The sequence below is a fragment of the Hesperophylax consimilis genome, chromosome 3, assembly GCF_061612785.1.
Source record: "Hesperophylax consimilis isolate HC1 chromosome 3, BYU_Hcon_1.0, whole genome shotgun sequence".
NCBI lineage: Eukaryota > Metazoa > Arthropoda > Insecta > Trichoptera > Limnephilidae > Hesperophylax > Hesperophylax consimilis.
Window position 1 is genome coordinate 37,680,595 of NC_142838.1, and position 25,597 is coordinate 37,706,191.

Consider the following 25,597-nt stretch of genomic DNA (forward strand, 5'->3'; position numbering starts at 1 on the left):
ATCCTACTGATCCCTCAACCCTCAACATAAATATTTAAAAAATCTTTTGTTATCCTACATGTATTCAAAATGATCGACTTTTGCATCTTTATATATAATTTTTTTGATAGATCTAATACCTACGCCAAAATTTTTAATTAGAGAGCTAGGTATAATGCCAGTAGCCGAAATAACGAATGGTAATATTTTTATAGTCTGAGAATGCCAAATTCTTTTTATTTCATTTCCTAAATCTGTGTATTTTCTTATTTTTTCACTAACAGATTTTTGAATATTACAAGAATTTGGAATAGCGACATCAATGATATAAGTTATTTTTTAATTTTGTCATGTAAAACTATATATAAAATATTAACATTATTATTATGATTCAATAATAATTTATTGAAGACATTTATTAGTAAAAAAAGATACACGAATTACATTACACAATATTGAATATAGTACAGTTATTAATTACATAATATAAGTATTTGATGTACCCCCATAAATAAGCAGGGCTTGTGTGTATGGGGGTGTTGTTATATTGGTTTATATTTGATATGATTCACATAAAAGAAAAAAACTTGAAATAAATGTTAATGGAACGATGCCGTAAAAAATGCAAATTTTTTAATGTTATTTCGCAACACTTGGTAAGCCTAGGTAGATTTTTTTTTTAAATTACCGAATATCTTTGTCGGCAAAATATTTATCGCTTTTCGTATTATGGCTGCAATTTTGCAAGTCCTATCAGCAAATCGCACACAGTCTAACTATTGGGAAACGCCATTGAACATCTAAAATGAACGAAAATTAATTATAATAGATAGATTGCTGGCATGTACATACAGACGCGGATAGCGACTTTATTTTATACCATTTAGAGATAGCAGCGCCTCTACCGGTAAATACATCATATTCGAATTTCAAAAATAACCAATATAATTTGCATACATATTTTATATACCTAGATGGCGTTTTGTTTCGTACGGACTCGTCTCTTTCAGTAGTATGCTAAATTGTGATGAAATTTTTTGAAAAGAAACAAGTTCACACATTTGCTTTTCCGTACCTATAAGTTCGTAAACCCAGAATAAACATTATATTGTTAGTATCATTTTAATCTCTACAGCAAAAATTATAATTTCCAAGGATCAAATTTATTGATAGTGTTACAAGCACATAAATGAATTATCCGTATTTTTTTAACAAAATCGATCGATTAATGAAGGTACCTACCTATATTTTCGATGATAAAAATATTAGGTAGGTACTACCTACCTACTAACTTATCCGTAAAATGTATTTTACCAAGGTCAAAATAATAAATTCAATTATTTGGTTAGCGATTCTGCAGTACCTACACTACCTGACTTATTTCAGCAATAAATATTGCTACAAGTTTTCTAAATAAGGCTGAATTTTTCTACATAAATGATATATCTACCTACATCTTACATATTTGACTGTGTGATTTAAATGGATTTTACGAACAATTCAGTCGGCGACCTCATTGTTCAGTCCAATTGTATCCTGTTTTTTATACTGAAAAATGTATTTACGAGCATATAAAATACGCACGTGTTCCTTTAATCTTGATTAAGTTACGCTACATTATTATTTATAGTTGAACAATGGAGTTTGTGCTGTGATTTAAACCCATTTTAATAATAAAACATTGCTTGTCTACGTGCCCACGCGGCGCTTTCGTTCGTAGTTCTTAATAATGTTCGGGGTTTTCTCATTGTTTCAAGTGCAAAATAACGTGAATAGAGTAACTGAATATTTCATTAATTTATTTGTAAACCAACGAGTTACAATGTCGGATGATAACTGTTCATGTGTTAACTGTCGGTGTCTCTGTATTCACAAAGATCGAAATGCTGATGTTGCAGGGTAGGTGATTTGACCCACATTTATTTTTTTAAAGGTGAATAAGCAATTTATTGGCTTTAAGTTCCGCTTCGCCAAAAGGCTTGATTAATCATTACAAAACCAGTTTGTTTTAATACGACTGAGGAATTAATACATGTGTATGGTTAATGATAACTGGAACTGTGATATAGAGTTCTGATATCTACTCTGACTTGGCAGAGAAAGGATGAAAGGAGACTGAATGCTGTGGAAATGAGATCCCTGAGGCGCATGTCTGCTAAAACCATGTCTGATCGTGTGAGGATGCGGAGATTCGCAAATAAGCGTAATGAGTAAGATTAAAAATGAGGCTTGGATGGTTTTGGCATGAATAGAGCGAATGAACGAAAATTGGAGTTTAAGGAGAATATATGAGACGAATGTGAACAGTAGAAGAAGTCGCAGACGCCCGAGGAAGACATGAGACGATCAAGTGAACCAAATACTTGATTCAGGCCATGTAAAGAGTCAGAATAATAGAAGAGTATGTATGAGACCATTTATGAACGTGAATGAGGCAAGTAGTGTGTGCTAAAACCGAGTTTTTGGGCGGTCTGTCTTCTCTGCCTATCCCAGCAGAGAAACGGCGTGATGTTGGCGTTAGTTAGGTAGTATATACCGTACCTAGCCATCACGGCATTTCTCCGCATGGGTAGAAAGACAGGATAGAACAACGTAGAACATTCCCATAGCACACTCCCATTTCGCATACATTTCTACTTAGTCTTGGTTATGTCTCTTGTATCACCTTCCATTTTATTTTATTTATCTAACCGTGCCATGTCTTCATAAGTAGTTATCTGTCATTCGCTGTGTTTATAAATATCATGTTTATGTTGCATGTAAATCAAGTGGTTTTAATTTAAATAACGAGTGAAGCAAACTTATATTAAATGTACGTTAATTTGCGTTTTCCCTAACTTTAAAAAGCATAAAAACAGTTCATTTATAAGCAAGTTTTTATGTGTGATTATTAATACCCGTGACAGCTGTTTCGTCTTCTGAAAGCATAATGAAACTGTCGATAATATTCGATAACAGTTTGATAATGCCTTCAGAAGGCGAAACAACAATTACACAGCATAACTTGTTTCTTTCTATGTGAAACCGCACAAGATTCCCAACTGCCCCCAACCGTCTGGAGTCAGTGAAACTATGGCATCCACAATTGGGGTATGTTGTGAGGCTGAAAGTGGTTGGGAGGGGAAGGAGATCGGAAAGCCATTTCAAGCAGGGCAATACTGAGAATTTCTTCCTTTCTTGAACATACCGCAAATATACTATATTTTATTTTAAATGAGGAAATTGTGAAATAATACAAATTAATAATATAAAATTTACTAGAGCTTGCCGGGATTTGAACTCGCGATCTCCAGCTTGGTAATCGAGAGCCTTACCACTTGACCATGAAGACCGTCAAAATGTCCGGTGGTTATAAATAAACTGTTTTTTAGTAATTTGAATAATGATATTATGAAATATATATCAGAAAAACTTAAATTAAAATGGAGTTCTAGAAATTAAACTTGATAACAATAAATTTGAAAGTATGTTTTCTGAAAAAAATTGTAATTTAATTTCAATAACGAGTGCGATGGCCTTAGGAAAGTTATCCGACTTTTCCTTGTGCTTGTGTCTCCAAGAGTGCAATGCTTTAGTCCAATAATCTCAGTACGAGAAGCGCCGGATAGTTTGGCACGATGATTGGTTTAACTAGATTTGAACCGGTGGGTGTTGGATGTCGAATCTGACACTTCTGGCAAACGACCAGAAACCATATATTGCACGGATGACTAACAGCGCCGACAATGCGGCACGTGCGATTCAAACTGCACGTGCAGACATCCTCGGCGGAGCAGACGATCCCCCAACGGCACGTAGGGGCAGCTGACAGTCAGCGAGAAAAGCCCACACCGAGTTACGTCATCCTAACTATTATTATAATATTATAATTGGCGATCGGGCGTCAAGCCACTGAGAACTGCGCCCGCATCGAATGTGTTGGTGAGCTCGACGCTGGAGGGGGGCGGCTCTCAACTCGTTTCAGTATAGGTATAAAACGCAACCCGTCACAGTCGGCCAACTCAGTATTCAAAACTCAACCGAAGGCGCTCGCGCTGATCGGTTACAACGCGCTCCCAGTTAACGTGTGTCGAACTAAACCTAGAAAGATGTGCGCCAGGGATAAGGCAGTAGAAGGGTTGAGGCCGCTGGCTTTAGCGCCGGAAGCCGCAAAAGCTCCCGTCAAAATCCCCCGCATTGTGCAATACTACCGCCTCAAGCAGAAGCACCTCGCGCTGAGGGGAGGAGTTCCGCCCCGTCCGGCACCGCAATATACCCCAGACTGGCTTTCTGTCATCACGTCTAAGAGCAAGGTTTGCCTGGAGTTCGCCTCCACGCTGTATGCCAAATCTGGAAAGAGTCACTTACGAAGGTGAATATTTTATGTGTTTCATAAATTTTAAAATTCATTTTATGATTTCAGACGTGAAAAAAATATAAGGGGTTGTTAATCAGTGCTGAAATTTTTTGCATTATTTTATGCTGTTAATTTTTCTTTAATACTGAACTTACTTGTAGTTAGCGGTGTAACGTTATTTACATTTTTACGATTTTAGACTTTAAAAAATACGTGGTGAAATTTTTTAAATTTTCTTTTTTTGTGTCTGTTAATTTTTTCATCAATAATTACAATTCAGCGGTTAAATGTTACGTTTATTGAAGAAAAATCGGGGATCCATTTTATATAATATAATTGTTATTAGTTATTTCAAAGCAAATGTGATTTTTTTTTTATAAATTTAATATTTAATTTTTTTGCCGTCAAATATCCGAATGTACCTATCTATTTAGAGAATGATTTTAAATTGTTCAAACTTTTCCTCTTTTATTATTAAAGTCGAGATTTAGATAATATTGTACATATATATCATAGCTAAAACTTTTGACTGATGGTTTAATGATAGTGAAAATATTAACTCAATCATTTTTATCAGTTTTAAGCTAGTACCTACCCATCCAAAGTTATCTCGATCGATCATCGAGATATTAATTTAAAATCACATCAAGCAATGAATATTCATTATCGACATGGTCATTAATCTCCGATTGGTTGTTATCAGCGAAAAAATATTATTATCACAAGAACATTATTATTTACAGTTAAATGGTTTAATTTTGTTAACAATGGCATAAGAACATAAGTACACTATAACATTACTCTTTACGGTTTACGGTTATTATTGTTATTAAAATAATTCTAATGTACAAATCAAATTAAATATATGTATTTTACTTTTCTTCATATAATCACTTCGTTTCCTTTATTATTATTATTTTACAAATAAACAATAGTTACTACCCGATAACGACCAAAATTTGATGTTTCTTTCAATAGATTGTATCACTCTTTTTTTCAAAATCACCTTTCAATAAAACAATTATTGAAAAATACGCAAAATCAATATGACAGCTAAATTAATATTTCAATGATGCAACGGTCCATAGCTCATGATGTGTCAAATCTATGCAAGTTTCGTGTCGTCATAACTCGCCGTTTTGATAAACTTGTCGAATTCCACACTTAGTACGCAAAAAAATAGCAATCAGTTTCAACTTAATTAATACAAAAAACAATTATTTTTATCGGGGGAGATGGTAAAAGATGCATTATAGTTCATTTTTTTCTCAAACAAAGTTAAATTTGAAGGTTAGGAAATACGCATAAATTTTTGAAATTACCCAAACTACCAACCTGAAAACCTATTTTTTGCATATTTAGATAAACCCCCGACTTAAATGCCGAATAAGCCGAATTCAACAGCTTTACCAAAGTTTTTTCAACTGCAATCTGTTTTTTCAAAAACTGCCTATCACAACAAATAAAAAATTCATTAGTGAATTAGCAACCATTGTAAAATTTACAGTAGGTACTTAATTAATTTGTCCTTTGATATAATTTATAATATTTTCTTTCCGCTTATCGCTAAGCAACGTTAATTAATAAAATCTGTTTGTGTGTCCAGTTGTTAAAAAATAAGCGTGTGCAACTTCTTTATTTATTATAGTTAAACAAATATAATCAATCACAATTCAGTTGTATGCACATTTTCATACTTCAATAAAACACACGTTCATAATCAATCAATAATAAAAAATTATTTGATACCTCTTTGTTATGAAAATATAATTTACCTACTTTTACATTTATTTCCTCAATGTTACCAACGGACGAAAATTTCGTGTCCATACAAAAATATTCATACAAATACTTTCACAGAACTAGAATTTTGACTTTGAAACTTCATGAATTGTTCCAAGTCTGTGAAACAATTCGTCGTTTATTATTAACACTGTTTCCAATTTTGTCCACTAGAGGCCTCCACTCACTTAAAATGCCAGAATTTGAAATCCCAAACAAACACTCTTTCAAAACAAAGATTATAATTTTTATGTTTTATTTTGTCATCAGCATGCTGCCCAGTTCGAGGAACATAACCAATGCAACTATCCCTCTGGTTCTTACCACCATCCTGGCCTGCCTCCTCGCTAAGGAGTTCCTTCCTGACCAGGAGCCAAGGAACCGTATATGGATGCTTTTCTACCTAATAGCTTTCGCCACCCACTTTGGCACCCAGATCTGGATGACTCTGGTTGCAGGTAAATACTTTATCTTTAAATTTGAATTTGATAAACTAACTAATGTTTCATTTTTGTCTATGAACTATGAACTCAATCCATAGATAAAAGATATGTATATAAAAGATATAAGAAGTATGTACAAGTGGATACATTTAGGCGCAAAATTTCAGTTGTTTTCCTGACAATATAAGCTCAGTAAAGCTCAGCGATTCCGTTACTTAAAATAACTGATATACCATCCCTTAGATTACTTGATAGTGACAACACTGAAAATATTTTGAAAACAAAAAAACAATGCACACACAAAAATTAAAAAAAGTGTGTTCATTTGTTAATTCCTCCTTTGGTCACCTGCAGAGTAAGCATGTCAAGATTTAGATCAAGTCGGTAGGTGCAAGAAATGTACAGTCAGCAATCAATTCATATGAAGCTAAGATCAATTAATTTTAAATCACATGTTTGATTCATATCATTCGATTTAAATATTATTTTTTTACACCCGTGAACAAATCTTTTTAATTAGAATTCTGGATTCAAGTCTAGCATTTGTTAAAAAATGCTGAATTTTTCAAGTACATATAATTATGTTGAAAAATCAATATTACCTTCATAAAAAATGTAGTAACAAAAGTTTAATCCATAAATTACAGTACGTTGTGCCGAGTATGTTGATTGTAAATATATTTTCCACTGTATTCTTATCTTTTATAATTTCACAACTGATTTGCGATTTCAATTAATACTTCCTCACATTTCATTGTGCGGCAACAGAAAAGAGGAAGTTATTGAAATTGCATAAACTGGAATTGCATTAATTTACCATCTCAAATCTTTATTATTATTGTATTATTTTATAATTTTTTATCTCTAATTGTTTCAGGTTTGGTGCTTTACTTTAACCTCCCGAGACACGTGTTCGGACAAGTGCAAGAAGTCATCTTTCCGTTCTTCTATATGTTCAATGCTACCATGAGCTTCATACAGATCATGGCTTACATCAACACCCAAACTCAAATAGGTCTGGGCTCCACAGAAATGGTCCAGGTAATAAAAACAAATCTTGTAATGTTTACATCATTATTCACACCAATAATACAACACGTCCCAACTCTTTGCCCACCCCACCCCATTGCCATTTGCCATTGCACGTTTGACAAAACACCTGAGAACCTCGGTAACCCTTTCAAATTAAATCATTTCTCGTAATAAATCATATAACTGACCAATGTTTCATTTTTTTTCCAGATCACAGTTATGACATTCACCCTGTGCATTGAACTAGTCATCAGATTGTACGTCTCCCAAGCCCTAGTCTTGGTGAAGCATCAGAAGACGAGGATCGAAGCCGAAGCCGGAACCGGCCAAGAAGTCGGCCACCACGTCCTCGGCGAACTGGCGAACTGCCCACACTACATGGGCATCCTCCGCAAATTCAGGCGGATGCACTCCTACATATCTCTTGCCACCATTGTGACAGTTATTTGTAGCGCCTACCACATCAATTACCTCACTGATAAACTTTGCATTTGAACCCTAAGTATAAAAACCTAGTATGAGTTTGCTTTACATTCTGAGAGAAGCATTGCAATTTACTCAATATGTTAAATGTTTTAGTTGACACTGTTTCCGATAGTTGGAATACAGCCAAGCATTTATTATTTCATACATTTGAGTGTTTGTCAACTGCACATATGGTGTTTTTTTTTTTGCGAGTCAGTCAATGAGTGATTATTTTGAATAATAGTTATCGAGAGGTAAGCGAAACTGAAGTATTGGACTTTTAAATATAGTCACATTGGTTTATACTCAGTAGCCATTACAAATAAAAACTGCGCACAACCTCATAGCAGTGTTTTAGGGTGTATTTGAGTGATGGTGTGTAGAAGAAAAGGGGCCCAGTTTTTAAGCGCCTATAATATTAAATAGATGTATAACATCATCACCAGTTTATTGTTATTCAGTGAAATCATCTTTATTATTCACATTGATTTCAAGATTAATATTGATGATTGAGCTGAACACAAAACTTTAAAAATCGGGGTTATTGCCAAAAGTTAGTAAGTCATATATTTATATTTAAAAGATTAATGTTTTACCCAAAATCAGACTTCTATTCAATTTTGCTTCTAAAATTGATTTGTAGATGGCCTAAAAACTTCTTTAGATATTTGTGCATTCATTGCCACTCCCTTGCTATATTTAGACTTTCTACCTTTTGGCATTATTTCCCCGGGTATTTATGTACATATATATTTTTGCCTGAGAACAGATTTTCAAAAATTGCAAACATCTTGTTCTGTACTCCAGATATATGATTTTAGTGATACACTAACAGCATAATATTAAATAAACTATAATTGAATGTCACAATGCAAATGTATTCTCTATTATAAGTTCATTTTACTGTGTTCAACAACGTCAGTTTTAAATGATAGGACAGGTTTCCTACTTAAAACTGGCGTCACTATTCCAAGTTGTAACTAAATAATTTCGAAACCAAATTAACATTGAGACTGTTATTTGAATAATCACTGTTCAATGCAATGCATTGCTTTATTTCTAAGTAAATTAAAATTAGTTGACTGAATAAAGGGAAGTGCCTAATTGAATATAATATTGTAAAGTTTGCAATTTTCAAAATGGTCAATCTTTTACCAAAGTTTGAACTCATTTTGAAAGTGTGCAAAACGCGTTAAAAGAAATGCTTTTATGTTAGGTAGTGTCAAATATAAATATTCTTTTTAAAAGAAATAAAGCAGTTCTCCAATGGTTTTAAAATGACAAAATATAGCTGTGCTATTATATTTGTTAATTTATAATGTTAAGATTTTTTAAATTGTGCAATGCAAGTTAGTGTTAAATGATATCAAAAATTAAACCTGTGAAAAGTTACAAAGACTTAAATTGTTTAGTATTAATGATATTGTTTTCTATGATCTGATTATCGTTCTCATTTAGTTTCATTTAAGATTCTTATTAATTATTTTATGTATTTCGACAGCTCGGTTCTGTCATTTGTAGATTTATTGTATCTATTTGCGAGGAATACTGGATGTTCCCAGCAGATTTTATTTTTATTATATTAAACATAGTTGTTAAAATGTGTTATTAAAATGATGTAATTGTAATTAAAGTTTATCAGTATTGGATAAGTAATTTTATATGATACACAAAATTTGAACGCATTTTCAAATCTATAACTTTTTGCACCCCTGACTTAGAACATGTTTTCTTCTGACTGATGCCCAGCTAGAATATGTTGAACTAGAGTGGTCCATCGTTAGATATTTAGAACATTCATGCGGTGGTATTTAATTTACCACCCTACTATTACAGGCAGCAAACAATAATATTTATATCAGTTGTGAATTTTTAAAATGGTTTTTTTATGTCATAGACGTCTACACACCTACGGTGATTAATTATGTAGTGACAAAATTACAGAAATAATATTTATAATAATTATAACTATTGATTGAAAGTTCCTATTGATTATAATTATTAAAGAGTGCAACACTCGTGTTGTAGCTAGAAGAAATGCCAATGTTTGAAAAAATTGTACTATTACACTTTAAGTCGTTTAAATTTTTTTTTTTTATATTAAAAGAAGATTGTTTTTTTACTTGCCTTTTTTTATTTTTTATCTATTAATAATAATAAGTAATATTTGTGGAAAGGTTAGTATGTATAGTCCCACACATCCCATGAAGAGTATACATTGGATTATATTATACATAAGACTCAAAAAATAAGTACTAATTTAATATTAAATGAAGATTGTGAGGGGTCAGTATCTTTCTACATCAGTGTTTCCCAGCCTTCTTTATGCCATGCCCCACCGACATCTTTTACAATTAAACAGCAGGTAAATTTTCAATTCATATTGTAATGTATTTGTAAACATATGAACCCCTACTGAAATTAAATAAAACCTATTCTAATACATATATTATAACTGGAATTATTACAAAACACAAATTGAAAATGTAAAAGTAGAATAAAATAAAAATTAAAACAATAATAAAACACAAGTAACAATTGAAATTTAGTACAAATACACACATATATTGACGCCTAATTCATTATTAAATTCAGTAACGCTTGCTACAAAGAAATTTTATGTCCGGATCTAACTTATTTAATTTCAGTCTTAGGTCCCCTCTATTAGTTATATCCAATCGATTTCGTTTTTTAATGAGTAAATCGCTAATGGTGCTAAAATTTTTTGTATAATCAATGAGTATTCCCATTTATATGTGGAATGCCTACGTGTCTCACCTCTGAAGTGTGGTGCCCCACCTCTGAGGCGTTATGCCCCACCGTTAGGGAGTACGCCCCACCGTGGGAAACACTGTTCTACAGTATGTGTCGATGCTGGAGACTGGACTGAGGCGAGCTTCCATGATGGGGATTTTCCCGAAGCTGTTAATCCTTTCCCTCATACCTACCACCCCGGACCTCATAAAGGCTGCGAACCGCTAACTCGCCCCTTCGTGAACATACCGGAAGCGCTGCAGTGTCTGAGGAGACCAAACATTATGCAGAAGGCATTATATTGGATAAACTCTTTTTATACAGCTGTTTTTCTAAGTTCCGCTCAAATTTCACACAATGTTGTGCAGAAGTCAAGGAAGAGCGTCTTTTTCACAGCGGTACTGCAATGGCAAAATCTGCTGCTGAGCATGTTTGCTTTTACGCTGAGAGCTCATCTTTAATAATAATATTTGTTTGATTTGTATAGTGCCGTTTTTGAGCAAAATCACCTCAAGGGCGCTGTACAAATATATATATCTTTATCTTATTACAAACTATAGACTAGTACAACTATAATCAATTTATTGCTAACAGTTGCACCTACCGGTTCGTCAACCACCAATACAAAGTCATATGTACAATGCATTTGATTGATGAAAGTGATGCTGGAATGTATATATAAAATTTGGCTAATATATACAGCGCCGTTTTTGTGAAAAATCACCTCAAGGGTACTGATGATGTTGTTATTATTATTTATTTACATTTTATACAGGCAGATAATATACAGTACCATACTTACCTGGTAGGTCACTTGAGATTAACACTGTTTATTGATTATTAAAGAAATTTAGATACGGTTTGCACATTTACGACATAATTGGAGTTTCCGGTATTTATTTTAATAATATGTAATTATATTTTTTAATGAATGAGTTTAGGAACTTTGTGCTGGGTGGAACCAGAGTACATATAAGGTTTTGATCAGAATTCATCTTCCTAAATGTGATCAGTCCCACGGTATAAGACAGATTACGAATAATATAAATCCAATAAGAAAAGTATGATTAGGATGTATTATAGGCAATACAAGAATGCTACTCTTAGGCAGGTATATTTAATTTAAGGGTATGAGAGCTTAAAAAGGTAAGTTTTTAGTTTAAACCTGAATTCTGTTGGACTTGTTATGATGCATCTTTGTTCCGGAGGAAGTTTATTCCAAGCTTTCGGCCCAGATGCTCCGAAAGCGCGATCATCAAACTTAGTATGTATTTGGCTTGCGCTTAGGTTCCATCAGTCTGCCTACAGCTGATGATGTTGCTGATCTAGGAGTTGACTGCCTCAGACCAGTGTTTTCCGAGACGCATAGTTCAGAGATGTAGTAGGGTGGGGCCATTTCATTGATGGATTTAAACACCATCCAGCACAATTTGTACTGGATTCTATCAAGGCACTTGAGCCAGTGAAGGTTACGAAGGTGTTCTGAAATATGCGAATATTTAGAGTCCCCAATTATGAGCCATGCTGCTGCATTAAATATATTGATTGAAGTTTGTCAGTTAGATATTTTGGAAGGCTGGCATAATTTCCGTTGCAGTAATCGAGAGGTAAGAGTTAATAAGTAGTTTTGTTGTCTCTGTAGAAAGGTTTCTTTGGCTTTGACGTGAGCTGTCTGAGGTGAAAAAAAACGGTGCTTAAAGTCCTATTTATTTGACTTCTAAACTAAAAGTCCGAATCGAAGAAGAACACCGAGAAGTTTGAGTGTTGGGTTTGGGATAACATCGCTGCCGGATGTAGAAATATTTGAATGAAATGTTGGCGTTTGTTTGTGACAGCCCAGAGAAACTCAGTCTTAGATGGATTCAGCTTCAGCTTATTTGAAGACATCCAACGAGTTAGTGCTTCTAGACATTTGGCTATACGGATCATGAGACTATGATGAATCTTTGGGCTTAAGGTTAAGGTTAAACGCGATGTCCGTTATAATCTACGCGATGTGGCGTTAATGTAATTATTTTATTAAAATACACTTTTTGCATGCATGCTTAAAAAATTTTAAACAAATTATTTGTTTCCCCCCGTACACACGCAATATGAATATGAATAAGTAGTATTGTCCGTATAAAAACTGTTATCATTCAAATAAGGCATGAAAATATAATTTTGAATGAATCACTGATTCAATATTGTATTTGTATGCCTTTCTTGAAATAAATAGTTTTTATTCGGAAAAAAACTATTTTTTATATTCATATTGCTTAATTACAGACGCAAAAAACTAATTCGTCAATATTTTAGCATAACTTGTAAAACGTATATGTGAAATTATTAAATTTGCGCCATCTATGAAAGACCAGATTATTAATTCTTTTATGTCTACCCTTAAGGTTAAACGCAACACTCGTTATATTCTACAAGATCATAGATGGTGTTAATTAATTTATTTTAAAATAAATTAATTGACACCTTAATTAATTTATTTTATTAAAATAGGTGTTAATTAATTTATTTTTTTAAATACTCTTTTTGCAAGGTATTGCTCTACAATATTAAGACCAAATATTTGTTTGCGCCCGTACATACCCAACATGAATATGAATAAACAGTTTGAAATTATGTTAAATCATAGGTACAATATTGTATTTGTATTCCTTTCTCGAAAGAGTTGAGTTTTTAAACGAACAAAACTAATAAATTAAATGTATGAAAGAAAACCAAGCTGTACAACTCGCGCCACTAGGAGGCGCTCAATATATAATAAACAAAATGGTGCGATATGAAAGAAAATATGAATTGTTGACAGTATAATATTACCTTTCGTTTACCATTACCAGACATGATATTTTCATTACCAAAGAATGGACTATTTTTTATCATTATAATTAATGTAGGCATTAATTTGACTATAATAAATAAAACTTTGATACACAATAAAACGCACTTTTACAAGTTCGATGGACAGTTGTTGTTTGTCGCAAAATAACCTTTTCATTTACTCTTCGATTATGATATTTTAATTTTTTTTTGTACATATTCAAATTATAAGTGCATGTAACATTGTAATTGAATGTTACGTATTTGTTGTTCGTTTCCTAAAAACAAACTGAGAAAACTTTCCCGCTTTTCCGACAAAAACAATGAAAATCTGTATTGCTATTCAATTTCAGCACTAACTAAGAAAAATAATAATATTTTTTTTGTATTGATTGAATTCAAAAGATGGCTTCGCCACCGCCATCTTTATTTTGGCAATGCTTCAGTGCTTCAGGTTTTTCGTGTTTGATTAGAGACCTTCGAAAGCTTGTGAACGGAATGCGTGGACTTAAAAAGCCCCGGATGGAGCAATTCGCAACAATTTGAGGCCGCGGGGTGAGGGGGAAATGAATGAAAAATGCGTAAACGAATTTAATTTTTTAATGACGTATCCCATTCCATATCTCATCAAATACCCCCAAAATCATAAGCCGTTATAAGCATAAATCAACTATCGTTATAAGTGCACAAAAAAAATAATAATTGTTCCTTAGTTAATCACACAAGATGGCTGCCACCATAGATTTGGCTTCAATGCCATTCATACAAAATCGCCTTTTTATTAGGTCCATGACGGAATGTAAAATTGTCTTTTGTTTATGCCCATTTATCGTCTATGGTATATTTTACGTCGTCGACTATTTTTGTCGTTGGATCAAAATATTGCAAGTTTTTACGTCTGGTTTCACCGGCGAATTAATGGAAGTCTAAAATAGTATATTGAATGTGGTGTTTATCGTAGTTATTTAGATATAATTTAAAGCGGAAAAATATAAATCTTTTCGCCATGGCGAGCGTTTCATATCAGATAGCAAATTTGCTAGAAAAGGTAAATTGATGCAAAATTATCACATTTTGATATCTGTAATGTTGTGTATGATAATTCAAAAATTTTACATGCTATATGAAACCTTGCTTTTTCAGATGACTTCGAATGACAAAGACTTTCGTTTTATGGCTACAAATGACTTAATGACAGAGTTACAGAAAGATAGCATTAAATTGGACGATGATTCTGAAAGAAAAGTCGTCAAAATGCTTCTTCGGTTATTAGAAGACAAAAACGGAGAGGTGCAGAATCTAGCTGTCAAATGGTAACTTCTCTTGCAATTATATTATTACATATTTATTTTCATCAATAGTCTCCCTGTTTATCAAATAAGCCATACATTTTAAAATGAAAAATCTGTAAATGGTAAATCATTCTTAGGTTATGGTTGGTTGTACTACAAAGACATAAACAAAAAAACTTGTATTCTTTAGAATTTACTTTCCGATTGGATAATCAGAGATCTTATTTCAATAAAATAATGAAACGAAAGTCAAGGTTACATTTCAAAATTATGTCAAATGACCTGTAACACAAACACTTTATGTTTATAAACTTGTAATTTTTATCTTGTTAACATGTTAACATGAAGCTTTGCTACATATTGGAAATTAGATTGCAGGAAACCTTTAAAAATTGTGCCTACCTAGTCTTTTCACTTTTCAGCAATACAGCCTGCTAAATTTATTAGAAAACTCCCGAGCAAGTTCTGTAAATATAGTCATAATTATTCTTTTGAATTAAGAATATCGTATAAATAGGTTCAATTTATCTTTTTCATCGCATTACCACTGTATAGTTATATAATTTTACAATATATCTAATTATCTTAACGCGTAAGTAAATTAACTCACCATACAGAATAAACAGAAGACTAACCAAAATGATCTAAAACAACAATTATTAATTCCGGCGACTAGTAAAATGCTTAGCGAGAGCAAACTAAACTGGTATAGTAACTTATTGTGTAAGATAAACCAACCCGTTGCGTCGGTGTACAAAGCTTGGCGAGAATCTAATCATGCGGCGACTTATAGAGCCTTCGGCATTGTCTAGCAAAAATAATGGTGGATTACCGAGAGTGTACTGTATTGACAGTAATTGGAAGCAATTTCTATCAATTGATAATAATTTATTCTTGTGGGCCAATTAATCAGTTGGAATAAATTATTAGTTAACTCCTCGGGACTCAGCCATATTCTGTCAGACGGTCGGAGTATTTCGGCTTTGCAATAAAATCCAAATAAATGGAATATTTCTGAATGTATCCAAAAACTAAAAACTGTTTTTGAAAAGGTGATAAAATACTTTATTATTAGTAAAAAACAAATATTAAAATTTTGAATGCTAACATAAAAAATAAAATAAAATGGCTCGCTTTACTTTTTATGTAACTAAAATTACTGACAACCGAACAATATATAAAAACGCTCTTATTTTATTAGACAAATATATTAGAAACATTATCGTCACCTCATTTTTTTGTCGTTTCATATAAAAATAATAAATAAAAAATTCACAAAATCTCATAAGTTTTTTTGAAATTGCGGACGGTACCTTTGGTTTCATAAAGGTGCACATTTTTATTTTTCTGTGGTTAACTTCTAGATTTGAATATAAAGTATGATGGTTTCTCTTTCTAAGACCGTTTAGATCATATTCCCACCACAACAGTAAGGATGTTACAAGATTTCTGTGGGTCTATGTGAGTTGTTCCCAAAAGCGAAAAAATTTGCCTGAAGGGTTAATAGTAATTTTTACTAAACCATCTCAAACTTAGTCAACTGCATAAATTTCTATCCTTATTTTGTTTTCTGCCTGGGATGACAATGTTTCTGGTAATTGATATTTTTTCGTAACTTGATTATACTTTATTGAACAAGGTATTACTGTAAAGTATTGTGTAAGGGTCTAAGACAAGAGAGCTCATGTTAAAAGTATCCAACCCTAACACATAATGACCATTTAGGGGCTGAATTGACAAATGCATCGGGTTACCACTCTGCTGGTTAAGTCCCCCACCATTACATAAGCAACATTTTGCGTTTATAATGATGGTAGTATGAGTTTTTCAAATTATAGTCAGGTTATTATAAGATTGTAACCCGGAATTGTTTGTAAAAAATGAATGATTCCAGCCTGGGCCCGCTGGTGAACAAGGTGAAGGAGTACCAGGTGGAGTCCATCGTGGAGGCCCTGTGCGCCAATATGTTGTCGGATAAAGAGCAGCTGCGGGATATCAGCAGCATCGGCCTCAAGACGGTCATCTCGGAGTTGCCGCTGGGCTCCAGTGCGCTGGCCGCCAATGTCTGCAAGAAGATCACCGGCCGGCTGAGCAGTGCTATCGAAAAGGTAATCATTCATTGCTTGTATTCCTTCGTCTCCTTTAGTTTAACACTTCACTTCGATATAATTGCATTAGTCTTCTTTCAAATCTTTTATATTTTAATAGATACAATTAATATCATTATTTATTTATTTACGCCCTAATGGGCTTTTACAAAAGTAGTTAACAAGTAAGTTCAGTTGTGTTACATAGGTTACAATAAATTATGATTTTTGATTAAATTAAGGTTAATTCAAATTAATAGTGTGGATTACGGAAAGCTAAATATGTATTAAGGAACATATACATATAAAAACAAAAGTGTATTCACTACGGAGTTGTGAATTCATACATCTCAGTAAAATGATTAAAAAGATTTGAATGATTATGAATTTATATATATAATTAATAATTTATATATATATATAATTAATCATTTATATATACAGGGTGTATCGGAACTAACCCGACAAACTTTAACCAGCTATTCCTTAGCACATTTGGAGTAAAAAATGTTATGTGCACTTTGCTGTCCGGTAGCATTTTTTTTCAATTAAAAACAAAAAAAAAAAAATTCCACACTACATCACTGTCATTGGCATTGCGTTTCGTGTTCAACAGCTGTTATAAGCAAGTATGTCAAAAAGCGTCTTCGCTCTTTCGCACACACTAAATAATAATAGTTAAAAATGAGACGAATGGTGCCGTGCCATTTCGTTGTGATTGTAGAAGTGCGCCAATATAGGTACACACGTGCATTATTCGACGGAATTCGAATAAAATATTTGCCAGATGGGTTTTCAAACTTTGACAAAGGATAAAACAGTGGTGACATGTGGTGAAAATATGAATAATAAATTTTTTATTAAAAAAAACGTCACCGGACAGCAAAGTGCACATAAGATTTTTTACTCCAAATATGCTAAGGAATAGCTGGTTAAAGTTTGTCAGGTACGTGCCGATACACCCTGTATAATTAATAATTTAAATATATAATTAATAATTTATATATATAATCAATAATTTATATGTATAATTAATAATTTATATATGTAATATAATTAATAATTTATATATATAATTAATAATTTATATATATAATTAATAATTTATATATATATATATATTTGAATATTATGTATTTATATATACACTGTGTCCGGAAACTTGTAGTACAAGCGGTAATCTAGCAAATCTACATCACATAGTGAACCCAAAAAAAACAATTCTGTTGAGTATTTCGATTTTTTTCTTCCTTATTTCATTTTTCGGCCGCTAAAGGGTTAAAAAAAATATTTGGACATAGGTCTATGCTTCGACTCATTGATCAGCTGATTTTAACCCCCTAGGGATTTTTTTTTTCAAGTTTCACCTAAAAAATTACAACTTTGGACTCGATTTAATTAATTTTAAGTAAATGTAATTATTACACCGAAAATGGTTTCTAATGTGTCTCCTATATATTGAATACTATTTTTCTCTCTCTTTTTTTTCTTTTTTCTTTATTGCATTTTTCTTTCCTTGCAATGTATTTATTATTTATGTGAAGCAATTGAGAGTGTTATTATTTCATTTTATTTTATTTTTTACACATTCACAGACTATTATACTGTTTGTAATGTTTTAAATGCAATTGCTAAAGTATTTTTCTTACTTATTTTTATTTTTAAACACAACTTTACTTTATACATATGATATAACAACAATTATATGGTTTTTATGGGGTACTCCATCTCAATAAGAACTCTCACACTAAAGATTGTTCAATTATTTTTATATATGTATGTAATACTTTATATCGTGATTATTTTATGCATTCTTTTATATTTTTTATTAAACCCTGATTTGTCTACAAAATATATGTAATGATACTGCTACCCGGCTCAGAACAGATATTGTCTAATGAGTCGGGTAGCGCACATGATTTGTGAATAACCCATCGATGTTAATAAACGACCGGGTTACCGGCAATATTAAAAAAAAAAAAATTGTTCAAAATGCCATGGTTAAATTACTAGTTTCAAAAAATTATTTTCACAGAGATGTAAAATTTCATTATTGTGTCGAAACTCAAATATCTTGCCTGTGCAAACCTTGCTACGGGACAAAATATTGATTCAACATATATCTGACTCTGAATATAAAAATAAATTGGAACATGAACACAACACTAGGTTCACAATGAATGAAAGCATGCTTGTTCCAAAATATAACAATACATACGGACAGCGAAACCTAGAATATAACGTACCCAAAATGTTCAATATGTTGCCAAGTAACATACAAAATTGTAAATTTCCAAATAGATTCAGATATATACTGAAAACATGGCTCATAAGTAGAAATAGTTTATACTAATCATTACTATCAATCAATAATAATTTATTAGCATAAAGAATCTTAGTGTGCCAGAATATTTAATAAGTAGCAACAACATTATGTATTTATTTATTTTTATTTAGGAAGCAAACAGTCGTACAGTAAAAAATATAACAATAAACATTCATATGTTCTAGACCAATTAAGTTCCATTGAGTTAAATGTTGATTTAGTATTTTTTACATACACAACATATTAAATGGCAAAAAAATAAACATATAAAGAAATACATAAAATTAAAAATATGTATATTTATAATTAGTAATAATATTATGGATACATATTCACATTTTAATTCAACTTGTAGATCCTGTTGACAACCTGCTTAATTGTAGTTTAACGAGAAGATAATTTAAAGAAAAAAAAAAAAAAAAAAAATTTGCTTGAAAATGAAATCTCAAGTGAAAAAAAGTTATACATACCACAAAATCCAACTGTGATGTAGTCTGACTAGTTTCCCGCTTTTACTATGAGTTTCCGGACACCTTGTATCGTTTGTCTGAGAATTCCTAGGCTGGCTAAGTCCTCCATCACAACAAAAGCAATATTTTCCGCTTACTGTAGTGGTAGTAGAAGATTTTCAAATATTGTCAGGTTATTCGTAACCCGGGAATGTTTGTCTTTTTAAAAAAAAAATCATTAAACAGTTAAGAGCAAAAGATGTATCGCCATTAAATGGACTAAATGTCTGCCAATGCGACGGAGCGGTTGTGTAAACACTCTCTGGAAGAATGTTGTTTTAGCAAGTAAATAGTGTAGTTGTTTTTCAAATAAACATGTTGTACACACTTCATATTTGCAAAACCCGACTTTGGAAAGATGCCAACATTAACTTCGTCATGTCATTATCTCAAATTATGTTATTTTCGAAATAAGCGTGAATTGTTTTCGGTTTTATTTATCTATTTATGACTCCCAATATTATAACAACTGCCTTTTAATATTTTATTATCATAATACAATTGATAAAACTCTATAATCCAATGACCAAACCATTCTTTATCATACTTTAAAATATTTTCAATTTATGCAGTGTCATCAAAGTTTTGGTATTTTATTCAAACTTACATTGAATACATCATAAAAAAAAGATATTTAGGATAGATTGTTTCACAGAATTTGAACAATTCATCAAATTTCGAAGTTGATTTGCAAGTTCTGTAAAGGTTCTATTATTATATCATTATTGGCCAGTTGCTTCACTGAATTTAAATCACGACAGAACTTGAATAGAACCTTCACAGAACTTGAAAATCAACTTTGAAATTTGACAAATTGTTCAAATTCTGTGAGACAACACTTCCTTAAATTTTTCACTCTTTTTGTTCCCCTGAAAAAAGCAATTTATCACTTTGTCATGCTCTTTTGATTTGGGACAGTCAATATAGAAAAAATCCTATCGATAAATATATAAAAATAGCAGATTTCTGTTAAAATCTTCACACTTAACCCCTCAGGTCTCTGGCATATTCTGTTAGAAGGTCATAGAGTATGTGATGTGAAAAACACCATAGATATTGCAAAAAAACTCGTTTGGGGGATGTGTATTACCCCCTGCGATGGGGGAGGGTTAAGTTTGTTATTTGTTTATTATTTTTCTTCGGTGTTGTTTGGTCATGGAAACAATTTATTTACATCTATCTTGGCTAATACTTGTTTAATGTTTTCCATGTATTTTATGTTGGTCGGTTGAATTTTTGCAGCAAGAAGATGTTTCGGTGCAGCTGGAGGCGTTGGACATCCTGGCGGACTTGCTGAGCAGGTTCGGCAACCAGATGATCACCTTCCACCCCGTGCTGGTGGCGGCCCTCCTGCCCCAGCTCGCCTCTCCCAGACAAGTAACAAACATTTATAACAACAATTATATGATTAGTAACAATTATTGTTACGATGGCTCTAGGGAAAATTTCAATCTTGGGTTGGGAGTGGAGTTAATTTGGATTCGGGATCTAAATTGATGAAAGATGGGAATTCAGGGATCGGAAGAAAGTGGAAAAAGCTGTGAAATAATACTATACCTTGGTGATTCTCTAGAATTTGAATATGCACTTCATGAAAACTTCATGGCGAAATCAGGTTTGCCTCTTTGCTCTTAACACGGCATTGCACTTTTGGCTTGTGCATGGAGGGGTTTGAAACGTAGTAGTTAACAGTCACATTTTTTTTCAAGGGAAAAAGGGATATCATAAAGGGGAGGTGTGACGTTGGCGTCAATTATGAATGCATGTAAGGTGCCCGAACAATTATTTTTTGAAAGGGAACAACAAACTCTACAGTAAAATTTACCATAAAGACCAAGCAAACAATAAAATTATGAAAAATTAAAAAAAAAAAACACAAAAACATGGAAAAAGATGATATGTCAAAACATTTCACAAGACGATAGAAACAGAAAACATTAATTACAGAAACTAACTTCCAGAAATGAACAAGCAATAAAGTATAATAAACAGGAAACGTTTTACAGAATATGTACATTCAACTAATGAATACATTACAGTACTCTCAGCAAACCGCCACCCTAAAACAAGCAATTAAATTATATAATAAACTCCCTCTCAACATCAAACAAAGGAAAACGAAAAATAACTACATTAAGGACATCAAATCTTGGCTTAAGGAAATATCGTAAGAAGAACTAGCTAATATATTTAAAACATCATCTTAGTTGCTGAAAACGTATACTAACATATATCGCACCTCCGGTGCTAAACTGTCACTTATGCAAATAATGTAATTTTTCAGGAGAAGCGTTTGAAAATTCGACATCCTATTATAATGTATAGTTCTTCTTGTCTAAAAAATGAACTGGTAATTATTTAAACTACAACTTTAAACTTCACATCAAAGTAAAAGCAAACGTCTCACAACTTTGTAATAAAAAAATATGAACATTTTAAGTTTACAACCCTCCCAGAAGTGACGTTATGGCACTAGAAAACAATTTACCAGGCAATTATGTCATAACAATCAAAACACGATATCATACTTTTCTAAAGTTTTATTAATTAAAATATCAACGCAGTATAACAAAATTTCTTAACTCTACATATAGAACTTTACTATTAATCAGACTTTTTAATCTCAGTCTTCTTACCATTTTACGAACGGTTTTCAGCGACGTTTCATATTAAATCAGTCGTTGGTCACGTATGGTACCTATTTAAATACTATAATTACGCAATTAACAACAGTATCAAACAAATACAATTTCTTTTACTTATTATTATTATTTTAATAAGCATTAATTTTGTACTAATTGGGTACTCTTAAAAAATCAAAAACCTTAAATTTATTGTCACTTTCCCAGGAAAATCAGGGAGTCTTTAACGCCGCGGTTTCAATAAACTTGTTTTCCCTTCAAGTGGAAATGTGACTTTATAGAATGTTAGAAGTACAAAAAATTAAATGAGATCATTGTAGAAATTTTCATAGTATCTTGGTATGATATTTGCCTCCACTAATTGCAATAAATCACGCTTTTTGCGTTCTGTAATTGGTATTTTTGAAGTGTATGCTTGCTTGAAGGGAATTTCATCTATTCTTTGGGCGTTGCCTCTACTTCCGCGTAAATTTTTTCCTCTTGGTTGAATTATAGCTTTTGCTTCCTCCCAGTTTTCAGTTTTGTAAGTTGTTCGATATTGGTAATTTTCACAATTCTTTGTGAATTTAATGCATTTAATATCACCAGTTTTGATTACATCTCCGTTTAAATTTTTTGCTATATTGAACTTCATGTTTTCCTCAAGTGACTTCAAATCAAAGAAATCATCGTAATTCATTTCTTTTACCACAAATGGTTTACCAGTCTTCTTCGCCCCACGAATCAGTGATATGTATTGGTCGGGTACATAAATAGATCCAGCATTTTTTGCTCTTGTTACAGCTTTTTCAATAACCGAATGCGCTACGTCGCCTTCGTTTTGCGTATGACCTCGAATCAAAAAGTTATGTTGAATGGAATTAATGTCAAACTTACTGACTGCATAATAGTACATCGCAAACACAAACCTGTTCTTTTGTTGGCCACAGCAATTGTCCGAGTAAATAATTATATCGCAGCCATGACTTTCAAGTGCAATCTGTTCCAGGTATTTATACACACACGATCCTATTTCTATGGCTCCTCTATTGCCTAAGCCTTCGTGCCAAAAATAACAGGTTGTTTCTTTCTTTTTTGCATTAGAAATTGTTAAATTATAACAATTTAGTCTCGATTTGTAGTAAAAAGAGCTTGATTTGCCAACCGGACAGGGTAACACTGCTTGTAAGTCATAGATGAAAACAATTGTGTTGGTGTCAGGTTCATGACACTTTTTCATATCCCTGTCTTTTTCAAGTCTACTTAAATTTTTTTCTTCCTGATGTAACTTGAACCTGTCATGTAATTTATTCTTTTCTTCTTCAGAAGCATTTTCGTATGCTTCGCACTCGTCGCAGCGATCTTTTTTGGGTTTGAAAAATCCAATATTAAAATCTTGATTGAAAATCCGTGAGTAGGCGTCGTAGTTTACAATAGGCTTGTTTTTTTGTTTCTGAATTTCAGAATAATTTCTGTGCAACTCTGCGACTGTCAAACCCCCATCAATGAATACTCTGCTAGTACTAGCCCTAAGATAGTGACTATCGATATTTGGGATTGATTCGATGTGATCCTTTACGGCTTGTATGACTTCAGGTTGCAATTTGCACTGTTTTCCGTGTTTTCCTCGTAGATCAGGTGGAACAAAACCATCATTCCGTGCCTTGCCATCGATAACAGTCCGTATAATCCGTTGTGTGATGCCCAAAGTGTTGATCAGAAAAGTTTTACAGACGCGAATTTCTTTATTTTCATTAACTAAGTAATATGCAGTGTTTTCTTTTCTGTCGTATATTTTGTTGGTTTTTATGCGGCGGTAAGTACATTTTAGTCTTCTTGTACAAGCATTCAAAAAATCCCGTTGCCTTTCTATACTTGTCAACTTCCAGTAAGATTCAAATAGTTCCGTCCTCTTTTGTTCAGTAAATTTTGAAACACAAGACAACCGACATTTAGATGTACATGTAGGTCCCATTGTTTTACCTTGATTTACTTTTTTAGATTTCGCTGAGATATAAGCTTGACCAGAATTTTTCAATCGCTTAGCAACATTCTTTTTCCAGGTTGTTGGATTACGAGTTCGCTTTTTGCCTCTTGATTTAGTTATAGGTTGCGCAGGTTGGTTATGCTCGTAAACAAGGCTCTCGTTGTTAGAATTATTATTTTCAGCAGGAGAATCACTGGAACTGCTTCTTGAGCTGCCACTGGAACTACTGGAACTGCTACTGGAGCTACTGGATGAAGACGACCTCGAACGGGGGCCAGGAATGTATTCATAATTGGAATCGGTGCCGGAAAAATTGCCTGTTGAGAAGACACCTCGTTCATTCGATTCATTAGTGTCAGCTAAAATAGATGAAGAGTTACTGGGATTCCCTAAAGTAGTATAATCCTGCTCTGGAGTAGTAGTTGTTGGTTCATCTGGGTTGGCTGGTGCTGCTTTATTCTCGGAGATTGTATGATGAGACACTGTATTTTTTTGTTCTGAATGTTGCACATGTTGCTCGATCCTTGTAGCATTGTTGGCTAAAGCTTGCACTTCAACCAAGTTGCCAAGTTGTGCAAGTTGCACAAGTGTTTTGCTGCGTTGATTCATTGAAGGTCTGAAAAGAAACAAAATACCAACATAATGATTACAAACCTAAAAAAAGGTTATAAAAACAAAACAAACCATTGACCGACCAAAATATTGATATTACGTTAAAGTGGCCTGCTGAAATTATAATTACCACTAAACAATTACTAAATTGATATTCAAAAAGGAATCGCACACCCCATTCAAATAATATTTGTATGCAAAATGAAAAGCATTTTAAAGCAATAACGTCATTACTTGTATAATGTCATTTTTTATACAAAATAAAATCATTAAACCTTACTATTCTGGAGGCACATTGTCACAATTGTTAAACGAACGAAAACTTTAAACCATAAAACATAAGGATTGGGGAAACAATGTCACTACGTACACAAGTATCTTTATTATTCCAAGAAACAAATGTCACAACAAACCTAAGTGTTGTTATTGCTCCAAAATCATAAAACTGAATTGTCACAATTACCTTAGTGGCGTTGTAGCTCCAGGAGACAGCTATTCGTGCGGGGTGCCGCGCGCAACTAACCAATGAAACGTTCTTTCTCCCAGTGGAGGTTAGAT

General features: G+C 32.7%; 2 protein-coding genes across 2 annotated transcripts in view; both read left to right on the forward strand.

The window, feature by feature from the left end:
• Positions 1-3,994: 3,994 nt before the first annotated feature.
• Positions 3,995-10,135, forward strand: LOC149425429 (transmembrane protein 205). The gene is made up of 4 exons (XM_089651116.1): positions 3,995-4,330; positions 6,368-6,555; positions 7,418-7,581; positions 7,783-10,135. Exons 1-4 carry the CDS (start codon positions 4,068-4,070, stop codon positions 8,065-8,067), a joined length of 900 nt encoding a protein of 299 aa, XP_089507242.1. The 5' UTR covers positions 3,995-4,067; the 3' UTR covers positions 8,068-10,135.
• Positions 10,136-14,470: 4,335 nt separating this feature from the next.
• Cand1 (Cullin-associated and neddylation-dissociated 1) overlaps positions 14,471-25,597 on the forward strand; it is a 42,460-nt gene continuing 31,333 nt past the window's right edge. Inside the window, exons 1-4 of the mRNA XM_089650645.1 lie at positions 14,471-14,653; positions 14,749-14,918; positions 16,792-17,005; positions 21,062-21,196. Coding sequence (XP_089506771.1) covers positions 14,612-14,653; positions 14,749-14,918; positions 16,792-17,005; positions 21,062-21,196 — 561 coding nt within the window. The 5' untranslated portion in view covers positions 14,471-14,611. The remainder of the gene's footprint in view (positions 14,654-14,748; positions 14,919-16,791; positions 17,006-21,061; positions 21,197-25,597) is intronic.

Bases quoted from the DNA above. Each gene is read 5' to 3' on its own strand.
- LOC149425429 (XM_089651116.1), top strand. From the start codon at position 4,068: ATGTGCGCCAGGGATAAGGCAGTAGAAGGGTTGAGGCCGCTGGCTTTA. The intron at 4,331-6,367 runs GTGAATATTTTA...TTTTGTCATCAG, and splicing joins GGAAAGAGTCACTTACGAAG to CATGCTGCCCAGTTCGAGGA. The intron at 7,582-7,782 runs GTAATAAAAACA...TTTTTTTTCCAG, and splicing joins GCTCCACAGAAATGGTCCAG to ATCACAGTTATGACATTCAC.